We start from the raw sequence: 16,168 nt of genomic DNA, 5'->3' as shown, positions 1-16,168 counted from the left end.
CTCTCTGTATTATTTATGTGTGGTTATGCTTTCCTGAAAGCACAATTAGCAGCTAAGGCTGAGAAGAGTTGCCTAGAAACTGAGTGCCTTTTGCCAGCTGGTGGTCTACAATAGATGTCAGGTGTTCCTGTTTTCTCTCTCAGTGTCTGTGATTACTCTGAGCTTCAAAGAGAGCGACAGTGTGGTTTCCGTAAAGGAATTAGGGCACTGTGCAGTGGATGAAAACAATTGCTTTTCATGACTTGAATCCAATCATTTTATGTCTCTTTTTTATGTCTTCTGGCTGATTTTAGCAGTCAAATTAGATGAGGCTTGTGCGTTTGTTTTCAATTGTAGCTTAATGCTAATGACCATGTTACTTCAATAATACGGCTCACTTGAAAAGCTGATTGTATGCTGATAACCAGGCTCTATGTCTGGACCGCTTATAATTTAAACGCAGCTGTTCTTAAATTCATTATGTGGATTCAAGAACGTACAACAGATTAGTCCCCACTGTTTCTATGACAGCCAAATAAAGGAGCTTGGGTCCTTTTTTTCTTAACTGAGTGTCATGCGGTGCTGAAAGAGGCACCAACCGGAGCCAGCGAGAAGTGTAATCTCCACCGGCCTTCGACCTCAGTAACTCAGTAAAGATGTTCCCAGGGTTTGCCCCTGGTGTCAAAAAGAATTACATAATTGAAGCGGGAACACTGAACTCAGCCAACTAATGGCACTTCAGCAAGGACTCCTTTTTACTTAATAATGGCCCCCTTGTGTCAGGGAGAATTACATTTTCTCTTTTCAAGACTGATGTTTGCTCTCTTTTGATGTTGAACATGGTGTTGAGTTTCCCAGGCTTTATCAGGCTGGAAAATCTATACTGTTCAATGGTTAAACAATCAACAGGGGCCAATTTAGATCAAATATAGTCCTTTCAGACTCAGGATGGGAAACTACATAAATGAGATAATTATTGATTTGATTTTGATTCAGGTTTCTACAGTTTCATCGCCAAAAAATCAGTGCAGTTTAATGTATTACAACTTTTGATTTCCACATTTTTTTTTGTTTGACAACATTCCACTTTAATTGATACCAATTATGAAGTCTGTTAAAGTTCCTTTATTTTGAATTTGCTCTGTGTTAAGTGTTGATGTATTTGTGAGAGGGATGTCAGTTTTGGTTATTTGTGCTTCTGATAGCTCAACACCCTTTAACCATTAACTTACAAGCTACAGGAGGCCTTTTGCTGCATTCATATGATGTTTGAAGGTTGTAGTTTCTGAGTTGGGAAGTCGTTCTTCATTGTGTTCATAGGCATTGAGGTCATAAAGCGAGAACAACCTGTAAGCCACAAAGAAGATCGGTTGCATTTTAACGCTAAGATGTATGTACGCTACATGGACAGCATTTGTCATTAAGTCATCATTACACTTAACATGTTATCAAAAATTTATATTTAATATGTGAATTAATATAAAAGTTTCTTAGCACTGACCAAACATCGACATTTTCCTGCCATGTTTATGCATAATGACGCCAAGTCAGCAACTCGTGATAAAAAATAATTTTGTTATCAGTGTTAGTATATTCACCTGGCATTCTTTATACTTAAAAGTTTGATTGCTTGCTTCAGCCAATGGATGCATATACTAAAATATGCAACTACCAAAAGTAAATGATTACTACTAGGAATAAAATAAGGAAATATATATTTTTTACCATCAACTGTTGTCACTGTTTCCATGCTTTCCGCCATTTCTGCTGCCCTGATTAGGAAAACATCACAACTTGGGAACTTGGGTATTATCGAAATTTTCCAATTTCCCACTCGTAATTACAACTTTGTAGGGCCATTCATGTGCTCATAAATATGTTAATACGATATTTCGGAGGAGCATGTGAAGGCAGCCATTGACTCAGTGAGGGGAAATATTCTCGGTAGTTAACTGATTAAAGGTTAACTGTTGACATCCCTGATTTGTGAACAACATAGTGGACGCTAGTGCCTAAAAAGATAAAGAATTTCAATGTAGTGAAACACTGTTGTAATAATATAAAATGTCTTCATGGGGGAAGTTACAACCATCGAAAAATGTTGTGAATAAACAATTGAAATTTGTTCATATAGCTTTGTACAACTACATTACAGTGTGTTATAAACATTTATTAAATGTTTATATACTGCTTTTAAATGCTAAATAGGGGCATTAAAATTGTTACAGATTAATTTTCTTCCATAATCACATATTAATATATGTATTTTATAAGTATTTTAACAGGCAGTTGCATATTTACATTATTGTGTCCTAACATTTCACAGTCTTGTTGGTTTAATCTTAATCTACCCTCTACAACTTTATTTTCCTCTAATATTAAATACTGCAGTGACTCTTTTGTACAGCACATGCTCTTCAATTTAAAAAAAAAGACCCATAAGGCTCTATTTGAAGATAAAGAGATAGACCGAGATAATAAATCCACATCTGCGGTTAATCCAAAGGACCCGGTGTGTGTTATCTGACTTGACCTCTTGACCCTACTTCCAACTCGGGTTAAATGCAGGTCTGGACTTTGGTATGAAAGGATAAACACAGACTCCCATCAGGCATGAGTATCTCTCTTAATGCTATCGCCATTAAACCTGCGGTTTAATCGAGAAAGAAAGCATGAGTGGCCGCACAAAATCAGCATGTGGGAAAGAGGAACTGCTTATGGTGCTTATTTTATAACTACTAATGCAGAAAGAAATGTGATTTTTATGGTTTAGCAGTCATGTGTATTGAACTGCTGTTGCAGACACGGTTCTCTGTGACCTGTATCAGCAGTTTTGTATAAAAGAGTAACGCATGACCATGAACAGGCATTCATTATACTGTGTAAAACAAGAGGTTTATATGTGAAAGGTCTGTTGTTTAGAATGGATGTTAGAAGCAATAATAATCATATTACACAAAACAAGGTCGTGCCGTTTTGAATCCAGAACATAGATACTTTTAACTGGTGAAACATAACCAGTCTAATAGTTTACTGCGCGTGTATTACTGTCTAATAATCCATGAGGCTTTGGCTCCCTTAGATTTCCCTCAGTTTTCATTACCCAGTATTTGTGATGCATGATTAACAAGCTCGTTTTCAGATGTCATGGGGAATACAGTGAACAAACTCTAACAGACCAAATGAAATTACAAAACACATTATCCAGGTCATTGTTTGTGACATTAATGGTAATTTCCTTGTTTTCCCATAGGTCTCCTTTCTTGCCAGTGTAACAATAAGTAGAGTAGTAGAGTATTAAAGCATTTTAGCAGTTCTCTGAGTCAAATTAAAGGTTGAGTTTGTAGGATTTAGTGGCATGTAGCAGTGAGGATGCAGAACTCAAGCTTCCCCTGTGTGCCAAGCTTGTAGGAGAGCTACGGTGGCAGATGCAAAAAAATCAAATGGCCCAGTCTACAGCCAGTGTTTGGTTTGTCCGTTTTGAGCTACTGTAGAACAACATGGCGATATTCCAATGCCATTTTTTCCTTTCCAATATATGAACTTGTGTATCAGCCAACATAGAGTACTGATGCAATACCATGCATTAGAAATGTAAACAGCTGTGTACTACTAAGGGCTCATGTATGCTGAATGTTGGATAAGTTTACAGTCAGGGACGGAGTCTTCTGTCTGTAGTCTGTGTTCTTTTTGTCTGTATTTAAGAACGTTTTCTGAAAGCTTACAGATACGGACAAAACGGAGGAGCACCGCCAGAGATAGTGGGGGCACTGTAGATTAGTTCAAGTGAGATGCAGCTGTATGTGATGACGAAGACATTTAAAATAAAATAATATTCTCCATCCACATGTCACAACCTATATAATGGCCTCTTAGATCACCACTGTCTACAGCAGTCTACTATTGAAAGTTACATTTTACAACCTCCACCACTGTCGCCTCATTTTTTGTTGTGCTAAACTTTTTAGTGTCCTCTAGTGACATTTATTGCCTGTATTTATGCAATCATAACAGACGCATGGGAGGACAGTGACATTTTTAATGTTCAGAACTGACATATCTATTTTCATATGTAAAGGGAGTATTAATGAGCTCTTACGCTAAACAGATGTGAAATGATCATTGCTATCATTGTTGAAAGCCATGGCTCAGGTGAAAATCTCTGTAAAACATGAACAAAGACATATAGAGAATGAACACCATAAGACATAAGAAGTATTGCCAAATTGCTGATATTTTGCTAATTGCTCACATTCCACTATTTAGCAGAAATTAATTCGTCTTCACCACTAAATTGTGTTATAGGCTACTGTTTTAGAACGGCAAAAAAGATCTGATTTCTGGGAAAATTGCCCTTTTATCCGGTCTTGAAACCATTTTAAAGTTTATCAGTAAATTACATGGCATTGAATCAGTGCATCAACTGGCATTCTCGCCAATCAAGGGACTATGAGAGGCATTTCTGATACTGATATCCATATCAGAACAACTCCAACAAAAACACAACAATTCTTAGTTTCAGGAGATCATAAAATAATGAAAACATATTTATGAGCATTATATAGTATTTATATCAATAGATTTATTTTGGTTTTGTTTTATTTATCCTTTATTTTGCCAGGAAGGTCCCTCTGAATGCAATTTCTTTTCTACCGGGGAGTTTTGCACAAGATGGCAGCACAATCAGCATAACCAGTTTCACTTAGAAAAAGTAAACAATGTTACACCGTAGAACACATACAATAATACATAAGAGCACAAGGGAAAATGTTGAGAGAAGATGGGTTAAAAGGCTATACCAGTGATGTCTATACACTTCTCACAGAGGTCAAGGACAATATAAAGCAGCACATTTCCTTCAGGACGGTTTTTAAACAGTTTTTAGATGTCCCTAAACCCTACACACCAGACCCTTTAAGGCACTTGTGTTTGTGCACAATGAGAGATTGGAAGCATAATTTGGTCAACTATACTCGAGATCCACACCGCCCATACGAGTACAGCCAAGACAGGTGTCTCTGCATGACACTGCAGTGTAATCCTTTCGTAATCCTCACCCAAGCCGAGTGCTCAGTTTCTTAATCCCAACTCTAATAAACAAGTTAAAGCTGAAGGTAATGTGTCCAGTAAAAAAGTGCAGCATGTGTCTTGTCTGCGCCGGCTGAGTTATTGTGTGATCACTGGAAATCCAGGCAGAGTTCCCCCTCTGTCAGCACTGTGAGGTATGCTCACAGATTCATAGGATTTTTGTCTGTCAGTTAAACATTACTCTTGCCCGTGTGGCTTCCTCGAAGAATCGGCATGGGGTTTCAGTTAAGAAAAGGTTTGCGTGACACTCAGGCATTGTGTGGTTTTTAGGGGAGATTTCAAAATCCATTTGTAAAGTCTTGCAGAGAGGGAAGGAATCATGGAATTTGGCATCGGCTAAGCATCGAGCAGAGCCTTGTGTAATCTGACAAGTTGTGTATTTCAGTCGCATGTGGTTTTTCGAAAAACCCCGGACAAGACGTCAGGCATTTCACTGTGAGGGTTTACATTCTGCAGCCCCAGAGTGAAAGTCCTTTTGTTCACTCAGCCATTGATAGAATTTGGAAATAGAGCTCCACTGTTCATGCACACTGTAAACTGGTCCCACTTCCATCGTGACCCTATTGTAATTATTTCGTGCCGTTACATAATGAATGGTTCCTTTATTGTGTGGCGGCATTAGACAAGTAACAGGATTTAAATGGAAAAATAAAGTCAAAACTCATTCAGGAAAGGTTTTACTCAGCCTGAAAATTCAAGATAGGGCTGTGAAATTCATCAAGATAATATGATTCTTAGAAATTATTAACCCGGGAATATAGGGTGGAATTCTTCTGGGAAATGCCAGCATTCAGTGTTTTTCAAAACCAGTAATTGAGTAAAAGGCTTCTTGTGAGAATGCTTTACTTGGAAACCACTGGAGTCCTTGAACTTCACTCTGCCTCGACACTTCACATCCAGGTGTTATTGGACTCCTGTCATTTTAAATTGGGGTCACTGACTGTTATTACAAGTGCATTTTGTTATGAAATGACTGCCAATCGGGTCTTTTAAAGTATCAAAGCAAGAGCTGCAGCAATTAGCCTATTAGTCAAATATAGTTGATCGACAGAAAATTAATTTGCCACGTTTTTGATAATTGATGAATCATTTCCATCATTTTTCAAGCAATAATGCCAGAAATCCTCTGGTTGCAGCTTCTCCAATGTGTGTGTTTTATTTCTTTTCTCTATTTTGTCTTTGTAAATGGAATATCTTATGAAAGTTGACTGGTTAGACAAAACAAAACATGGCACTTTTCACTATCTTGAATTTTATAGACCAAACCATTAACCAAAAATAATGTGCAGATTAATCAATACTGACAATAATAGTTATATGTAACACAAGTCTGAGCTATGGTTACTGCCTGTTAAACATGTGCATATGTTTGTAAAAGAAAATGGCTAAAGGAATGAAATCGAAGGCTGCCTGACAAGTGGTTGTTTGGGCCTTAACTTGAGTCGGCATCAGAGGATAGTTCAAGCACATGAGGCACGAGAGGTTTTTTTAGTTTTCAGCAGAGGGCAAGTAGGCAAACAGATGTACTTTCTCCCAAAGAATAAATCAACAGACCCTCAACATTAGCACCTAACACACCTGGTCTCCAATTTTATGGAAAAGCACTGAACACTCCCCAAAACAAATAAGGAAGTTGATCATTTGGATCTAATAATATTTGCCTACTAAACCTAACTATTTCATGTCCCCTAAAATGTGTGAACTTGACCAAACAGACTTGTATCTGTGCAAAAGTTGTCACCAGAGAGGTGTTTTCACATTCCTCTACTGTCTGTGCATTTCCCCAAAATCTGAGATTCAAGCGTACGCAGGGCTGGCTAGATTTGGTACATCATAAATTCGAAAGCCAATCACTTTTCTCTGTTATGTAACACTATTCAATAGGAGAACAGACTTCGTCACAACACCAGCAAAGAAACCTAAAACCTTCAGCACAGAGTGGATTTATTACACTTAAATCTCAGCCAGGCAGAATATCTTTAACATGTCTGTTACTTAGTTAGACTTCTGGTATATAAGACACTGTATCTGTATATTGTTGTATGTTTCACAATCATAAACCCTTTAACACTTGGATCGACATCAGCTTTCTTGCTGTGTTCAGACGCCTTTCATGTACACCTTTGAACCTGTCAAACATGAGACGATTGCTAAATTTTGATCGAAAACATGGAGAAAAACGGAATGACCAACTTGGCAAGAAATGTCCCATAAATTCCAGAAAGAAATGGTAAAAGGTGACAAAGAAATGACCTGACAATAAGCATGGGGTTATTATTAGATTATATATGTTTTTTAAATTAGTGAAACATGTCCAGAAAACTATATTTGTCATTATAATTATATTATCATTTACGTGTTTGGTTTTACTTTACTTTTTTTTGTTTGTTTGTTTATTGTTTTATGTTGAGGTAGTTACTTGTAACTTTTAATTAATTTCTTGCTCAATTTTGGGCCATTTCCTGTTAAGTTGATTGTTGATTTCTTTACACGTTTTTGAAAGAAATCAAGCCAATGCGCTCATGTTTTAAAGGGTTAATGCTACGCCAGCCACTGCCAGTTACAAGCTAAAAAGCTAACAAACATCAGAAACAAGTTAAAGATGCTAACTACACTTAACATTCTGGTATGTCTGCTTTTTGGAGCATAACAGACTCCTCATCTTTCCTAATGTGTCCGGTGTGTCCTTTAACGGTCGCCATCCCGATTCATACTGCTCTTTCAGTGGTCTACCTAGATTTAGTGGCAGACCTGTGCTGCATGCTTTGTTTAGCACTGTGTCAGCACTTGAGAAGGTCGAAAGCAAAAGCAAAACCTAGCACAAGCAGCGGTGGTGGCTGGGGTGAAGGCTAGATCCAGAATTTCATGAGGGAGAAAGAGTGGATGTGCCTCCAGCCCCTTTTAAGAGTTTTTTTTTATGTGGGAAAATCATGTTAAACTAAATATTAATCATAGCAGAGCACACGCTTTAAAACGTGTCTGCAGGGGGAATTTAAGGCAAAGTTATTTTCAGTCCATTATTAAGTCGCCTAACCTAGGTCACAAATATCCCCAAAATGTCAATTCCCAAAATGTCGACGCAATCATTTTGAGGAGCCGAGTCAATTTAGAGGAGGCTCTGTATGAACCTGTTTGCACCTTTCCTCCGTTAGCTGTCAGTCTGAAGGGGGGTTCATTGTGTGGTCCTGTCTGCGGCTCTCTGTGTCTCCATACGGCCCAGGCACAGTGTGTGGTGACAGCTCGGGTGATTACCTGTCCTGTCTCATTCACTCAGCCGGCCGTGCAGCTTGGCCACATCATGCATCAGAGACTGACACTCTGTGATTACGATGTCGTTAGGCCTCACTCTCTGTCGCTCTCTGCACACATTAATTTGCTCTTCTCTGAGCACAGGGAGAAATGGGCTATCCACGCTCATTTTTGTAAACCATGAAATATGAAGCTTCTGTGATGACAGGTCTTGAGCTAATATTAAATTTCATCAGGGACTAATGTTTGGTTTTCAAAGCACTCACTTCATCATGGATTCAGATTCCTCATTCAGTGATTGATCTGAAATGCCTCAAAGCATAAATCATGGTGGTATTGCTATTAAATAATTAGTTTTATGTATCATCATCAATCACAGCAGCTTTGATTAATTTCAAGTAATCAAATTAATCAAAAGCTATTGTTCACCTTGAGCACAATTTATTTAGAATCATGTTCTAATAGTTCACAAAATAAATGGAGACACCACAGTATGAAAAAGTAAGATTTAAATGCTAATCTTGTCAATCTTCCTGGCGTATTTCATTCTTTTATTTGGTAGATTTTTATAGTTAGCCTTTGATAGACCTCTGTGTGATTCTGTCCAGCAAGACTGCAGTCATGATGAATCCCCACACTGGATGAATGTCCAGCAAAAAGTAGAAAAAATATACATCTAAGTCTAGTCTAAATGTAGCACACATTGCACTAGACCATCCCTGAGTTGCTGAGTTATTCAACAACAAGCTAACTGGCTAAGGACAGATCAAAATGTCCAATAACAATGTTTGCTGACACTAGATATCAAGAAAAAGCCAGAGAATATGTCTTAAGTTGTTGTGAGCTGTAAATTCAGCACTTCCACGCAGGTCTCTCCTCCTACAACCCGCCTACTGGCGCAGATTGCGCAGATTGAAGTAGAGAATATAAAATATGCCTAATGGAATCATGCCAATTTAAGAAAAAAAACTCCCATTTATCACAAAAAGGTTTTTATACTCGCAAGAGTTGATATTTCATGTAATTTAAAAAAGTCCTATTTGAAATCTGCAGTGGAAACACTTTGTTTGGCTTTTATAGGTCACATGATTCTATGGCTATGCGCTCGTCGGTAGGAACTGGCTCCCCCACGCATGATGCAGCAGGCGCTACAAGAGGTGTTATTGCTTCGCATAACTCTTCAAAATTTAAGCAGAGCATCCAAAAGTTTTGAATCTACAATTGCTCCATGAAATCGTGCACTATCATCTCCCAGAAATCCTACACGTGGCTGCTCCCACATATAAGGGGCTTGCCTTTCCATGATTGCTCGCATAACACGCCTACGTCGCCTTGATTGGAAAAACCACTGACCGACAGGCCAACATTTCCATCTCTAGATTGATCGAAATTAAGCAGTAACTTGGATATATCCTGTGATTATTAGCTGCAGTTCTCAGCATCATGCTCAGTTTGGAACAGTAAGTAGATTAAAACAATTATGTAAAGGGTGTACAGGCTTATGATCCAATGTGTCAATTGTTATTTTGTCTTCTAAGTCTAATTGGATCCAGCATTGGCAGCGTATTCCCGAGCACTGAGTGGTTTATGCCCAATTAATAAATGTGTGGTGTTGGCTGCAGCATTGCATTCCTGCTGCAGTTCAGTGCTAATGATTTGGAGCGCTTTTATGTCGACTGCCTTGAATGAAGAGCACTAAGCCCGGTGTCACTGCGGTCCTTAAATCACCATTAGTCTTCTTTTCCGCCTACACACTTTTCTACCTCCAGTTGTCTCTTGCGCGCTTCCCCTCAGATGCTCTCCTCGCCCCCCTCCCTTCCTGCCCTTTTCATTTTCGTTTTCCATGTAGGCCCACTGTCTCTTCATCGCTGTCACAGTGTGTCAGAACAGGTGGAATCAATTACTGACCCTCAGCAGCCCACTCCCTTACCACAACTAGCTCTTTAATTGAGGGAATTAATGAGTGATCAGTCTGTGAGATGATTTGGTGTCACGGATCTCGCTCCGGCTGTGTGCGAGGGAGGAAAGCTGGGGGAGGGATTGTTTGACCAATCCTGCATAACTAATTCTGTCCTTCCACAAAGGCAGTCAAAGCGGTTCACATGTCCCTGCCTGCCTTCCCTGTCTGCTAATCACCTCTAAGGCTGAGGAAAGACATAGAAGTATATTACAACTCTAATGCCGCATTTCCACTGCATAGTACAGCTCAGCTCTACTCACTATGACTCGCTCTTTTTTGGCTCTCCATCAGCAAAAGTTGTGGATGAAACTTAGTTTCTTTCCACCTTGAACCGATACGAGAAGGTGGCAACAAAAAGTGCAGACCACTGATTGATATGAAAGAATCGCCCCTAGAACCATCACTTATACGACCCAGGACACGATGTGTTTTTTGCCCAGGATGCTGATTGGCTGGTTGGCTAGCACTGGTTGACTTGATTGGTCGGATTGGTTAGGTTTAGGCAAGAGGGGGTAAAATTGGGTAGGGTAAAAAAATAACAGCACCACATGGGCATATTGACCCAAGTCACACTGTTTAAGCTCATTAGTTTGTTACCTATACAGGTTAATTTCATTTACAGTCAATAATAACTAAATAGTTAACATCACACAGTTGGTTTGATTTAGGGGCTGTTTACATGGCAACGATTCTTGCATTAAACATTAAACTTTTGTTGTGCTTTTTTGTGCAGTGCACACAACAGTATTCACAGGTGTGATAAATAATTATCAACATCTTTTTTTTCTTTCTCTTTTTTCAATTTCTTCCAAAGTGTATCAGTATCATATTTTCTGACAAATGGCATGGTTAAATTTCACTTTCATTGTGCCTTATGTTTTGCTGCTCTGAAAGGTGCAATGAATAACTAAACTATATTTCAATAGCACTCTTAATAAACAATCTAGCTCCAAAAATATAAAATCAATACATGACAGCAGATGTTTTAATCATGGCAATGTATAAATGCGTGGGAAACCCTGCTGACTATCTGCCGTCGAAAACAAAATTGAAAAAAGGATCTGGTGGCAAAAGTGAGTTAAGCTGAGTCAAACCATGCAGTGGAAACGAGGCATAAGTGCTGCATTACTCTTCCACTGATTGAGATTGCTCTCAGGGGCCACTGGCACGCCAGGAGGACTTCCACGTGCTCAGATCTTTGTTATTGTGGCATCTATCGGCTGTATCTTCACATCTGCTCTGTATGTGTTTGTACAGTGGTTCTGAAGTGTCTCATGTGTCTCTCTCTCAACCCCCCACTTGTGTCTTCACAGATGGAATCTCCTGTCTCCACGCCAGCTCCTCCGCCCCTCCACCTCCTGGCCACAGTAGGCAACAGTGAGATTTCCTCGCCGTGTGAGCAGATAATGGTGCGCACACGCTCGGTGGCCGTCAACACATCCGATGTGGCCCTGGCTACCGAACCTGAGTGCTTGGGGCCCTGCGAGCCCGGTACAAGTGTCAATCTCGAAGGCATTGTGTGGCAGGAAACTGAAGACGGTAAGTGGAGTGGTTTAACATGCCGTTTAGTCGGGGTGGGAATCTGTGGGAATTGCACAATTTCATTCCAATTGATTCTGGATTCTCTGTGAAACAAATGAGTCCTGGATTTTGGCGTAACGGAAAATAAACTGGTTTGTTTTGTGCCAGTGTGGTTGCAAAAAGACATCATTACGGAGTATTGGTTTTTCAAGGATTTAGTGAAGCCTCTGTCGTTTAAAAAATAATCATCTTGCTGTCATTATTGTACATACTTTGCCTGCTAAAATGTAATTGGATCTGCCCTGACTGCCTCAGGAGGTGATGGTGGTACTAATGCGCACTTTAACAGCCCACATGCTGCACAGTATTGCCAACAAGAATAGTAGTTGGCAGGCAGTTCTTAGGTGGCCTTGATTTGTTTTTTTGCTGGGGAGTATGCAGACAGGAGTTTGTTGCACAGAGATATCTGCTCTCAACAACAACATGCCTCATAACACAAAGCACTTTTTATTTTTTTGGCGAGGCTGCCATTTGGGAATAGAGTTGGCTCCTCTCCCGCAGTGCAGTCCGAGTGAAATCTAAGACGCTCTCAGTTTTCCTCCCTTTGATCGAAACTGCATTCAGCTTATTTAATTTTAAGATGTATCGCTAGCACTATCAGGTTCCGCCGGGTCTGAAAAACTGCCCTCTTTTTCTTCCGTGCATGTGAAATAATGCAAACACCTAATCTTCAAAGCAGCTCGCGCTCAGTCGCTCTGCGGGCATGCTGAGTACAAATCGCCCACACATCCACAGTGCTGCTTGTTGGTTCGAACAGAAAAAGGTCCCTGCCTCATCAACATTCCCAAAGCACAGTCCCCGCTATTGAGTGGCTTTTTTCCCCCCTCTCTCTCCCCTTTTTTTGATTTTTGCTCCAGCCCTGGGCTGTGTCAGATTCACCCCTGTTCGCCTCTCTATTGCAACCCTTTTCTCTGTTACCAAGCATCCAGCCAGTCACCCCTTGACTCTGTTTCCAAGCAAACTGGGAGAGAGCGAGTGCAAGGCGGGGGGTTGGGGCAGGGTGCAGGGGGGGTGAGACAGACAAGGCTACTTCTGTTAGTGACACAAACATGGCTCAGAGCCAACACCAGTACTATGTTTGTGCTCCCTCATTCTCTGCCTCCCACAGAGTGATTGACCCTCCCCCTCGCCCTGCCCCCTTCCCTTCTCTCCCGTCCAAGTCTGTCCTCTGCCTGCACTCACTCTCTCAAAACTGCTATTTTGGCTGTAAGAGGTAGTGGTTTGGCCTGATGGGGCTGCGTTTTCTTCTGATTCTACTCTATCTGGCGCAGTGGGTGGAGGCTGGTGGGAGCTTTTGAGTGGTTTTAAAAGTGGAGAGGGGATGTAGAGGAGGTATGTGTTGAAGAAAAAAAAAAGGTAAAGGAGGGGGACACTCTGCAGGTGTAGAGCACAGGTTGTTATGGCCATCAGAGCTGTTGAGACGAGTAGGGTTTCCAGATGCCTCCCTCTCTTTGAAGCCTGTTTTTTTTTTTTTTTTATCTCAGATGAACCTCTATCAGGTAGACGCAGTCTGGGTGGAAAATCATGTGATAAAGGATGAAGAGATAGATTTGAGACTTGCTACTATGAAGTGGCCTCTTAGTTGTCTGTTATGTTTTTCCGCGTTGCTATGCACACAATGTTCCCATGTGCCTTTTTTGCTTGAGGACACCACAGCTTGTTTCTTTTGCAGAGTTCCTGCAGATATTTAAAGACTCTTAAAGGCATTGAATTCATTGATCTAAAAATAAGGCTTCAATTTGCATTAAACATCATGAATCAATCTTTCATAACTTTTTAAAAAAGGCCAAGTTATGTTAAGTAGGATTTTATGAATTGTTTTTCTCGGATGTCTCTCTGAAAAATCTCAAAGTAATTGTCAAGATCTGTTTTTAAAAAATTTGCCGGATGTCTCTCGCATTAACGCCATGCAGATCTGGATAGTGGAACCAACAGTGATATGTTGTTTCCGGCCGAAATGCTCTGAGCAGAGGATCCACTGTCTGCTAGCTCGCTGTCAATGTACCCCCGAGGACATGAGGAAGTGCAAATTCAACCATTCAACCAGGATTTTGCTGCATGACTTATACTGAAACAACAACAGTGTAGTTTGTTGTACATCATGCAAAAAGTTTTTCAAATTCATAATGAGAACTAAGACATTTCCCACATGCCAACAAATGGAAGTTTGTTGGTATGCTGGTAGTTTAATTCTACTCTCTTCTCCGCTGTGCAGTTAAAAATGTCAAGCTTTATGTTACAATTATCATTTGGGCAAAAATATTCCCTGACTTCCCGTAACTGGTGTCTGTTCATATTTGTTTTACTTCTTTATTGGTTGTGAAATTAGTAGGCCTGACTAAAATGCTTCAAAGCTTCAATAGTTGGAGTGGTAATCAATGTCAAATCGCCCATAAATCAGCAGGTACTCATCCAACATTATTCATTATGCATCAGCATTAATTATTTTTAGTCATTCTCAGACAAGGACATTTGAACTTTGTGATAGTTTTGTGCCTCCAAAGTCACCAGCAGTGCAGCACTGCTGGAACGGCACAGTTTGACTACATGTGACAGCCTTACAGATATGCTAGCAAAAAGTCAAAAATGTCAGGAATAGGAATGTCACAAATCTATAACAAGCTTGGCAAATGACCTGAGAACTGTAAGTAACAGCTTGTTCAGTATATTTTTTTCTAGCTATTACAGCTAATGTGCAATCTGAATGCTAACAAAGTGGCTAATTGTCACATTTTTTCAGGCGCATCAACTGCTGTCTTTGTCTCTTATTTACCTCCCATGCACGCCATCCCCTCATCAAAGCTTTGATAAATTGTGGATATTAATTACCAAAGCTTCAATGCCCAAAAACTGGTATTTAGAACAGCCCTAATAATTAGCCCTTAAATGAATTAAAAGTCTTTTAAAGTCTCAAATCTATCTTGCCTTCAACCTGATTTCAGCAAAATCTGTGATAGTTTTGTGTTCTTTAGAGAAATCTGTTGCAGCTGATGTGTGCTGTTCCTGAAGCACAAAACCAGTTGACAGTTTTATCTGCTATAAACAGCCATCAGTGTAGTCGGTGCTCTTAAAATATAAGATTCAATCTCTACTGAGTTTCCAAAAAGGCGTTTCTCAATAGCCTCCATTGTATTACATTTTGCACACTACATTAAACCACACAAAGATGTGTATTTCTTTTACATCATTTTAATGGTACAAGCCGCTAACAACCCACTGGCTAGTTTTAAAATGAAAGAGACCCAGATGCTGCTTACTTCAAACTGCACTGCCATTCTGTGGCCTTTCCCTCAGAGACCTATGAAAGCAGACTTCTCTCATTGTGGTGCAACTGAGCAAATGAGAACCAAATGAGGAAATCAAGCAAATCCAGGCAGAGTACCAGGGAAGAGCAACAAACAGAGGCCCCAAAGACATAGCAGAGGCATCCTGATTAGCAGTGAAGTTGAGCAGTCCCCCACTTCTCTGCATGACAAGTCTCATACAGAGCTGTTTAGGCATGCACTGTGTGTGCGCGCGCTTTCATTTAGCATGCCAACCAACAGCTGCTTCATCACCTCCGCCTTTCGGCCTTGTGGGAGTAAATGAACAACAGGCTCCCAGTAATTGTCTGTGCCTCAACCTGGCTCACAGAGTGCCAAAGAAAGAAACAGATGAGGAGGAAGCAAGCGACACCTAACAAAATGCGATCACAGGAGCTGCACCTTCGGTCAAAGCTGACAAGAATCTTGTCTGATGAGGCCAAATGAATTTTTCATCCTGTGTAATTTGGGCACAGATGGAGCAGCCGAATAATGGGTGGACAAAATAGCTTATAACGCTTAAAAATAACTCTCAATTTGATGTGTTTAGTGCTGTGTAGGGGAATATCAGGACACCTACAGTCATAAAAAAAAATGGAAAATTCATGGAATATAATTTCTTGGCCTGAGAAATTGTTGGAAAACTAAATATACCCTGAACATTTGTTTTACAAACATGTGTAATAACTCATGATGTGTTCAAGGACAGTCCGTTTGTTTGAATTTCTGTTTTTTACAATTTCTGGCTAAGATAAATTGTCATTTTTGTTTTGTTTTTTTTTTGTTTTTTTTTTAAAGGAAACATGCCTTTCAAACCCTTCAGGCCCACAGGTTTGGAAGGCATGTTTCTTTAAATATCACCAAAAATTTTGTAGGGGGAAAAAATGCTGCCATTTTTTTTCCTTTGTCTTTAAATAAGTGCAGTAAAATAAATACAAAATATAGCCAATTATAGTTGCATGTCCCTCTCCAGTGCTTAAAAAAAATATTTGACTTGCCTCCCCCTCTT

The 16,168-nt window shown here is 39.9% G+C and overlaps 1 protein-coding gene across 3 annotated transcripts in view; it reads left to right on the top strand.

Annotated features, from left to right (window-relative positions):
• Positions 1-16,168, top strand: part of znf609b (zinc finger protein 609b) — a 111,347-nt gene that overhangs the window by 63,766 nt on the left and 31,413 nt on the right. For all 3 annotated transcript variants that reach the window (XM_042491447.2, XM_042491438.2, XM_042491455.2), the window contains exon 3: positions 11,590-11,815. In XM_042491447.2, the coding sequence (XP_042347381.1) occupies positions 11,590-11,815 (226 nt within the window). The remainder of the gene's footprint in view (positions 1-11,589; positions 11,816-16,168) is intronic.

This window comes from Plectropomus leopardus, chromosome 1, assembly GCF_026936395.1.
Source record: "Plectropomus leopardus strain MGB_pleo_1.0 chromosome 1, ASM2693639v1, whole genome shotgun sequence".
Classification (NCBI taxonomy): Eukaryota; Metazoa; Chordata; class Actinopteri; order Perciformes; family Serranidae; genus Plectropomus; species Plectropomus leopardus.
Note: the sequence above shows the minus strand (reverse complement) of the source record. Positions and strands in the feature narration are given on the sequence as shown.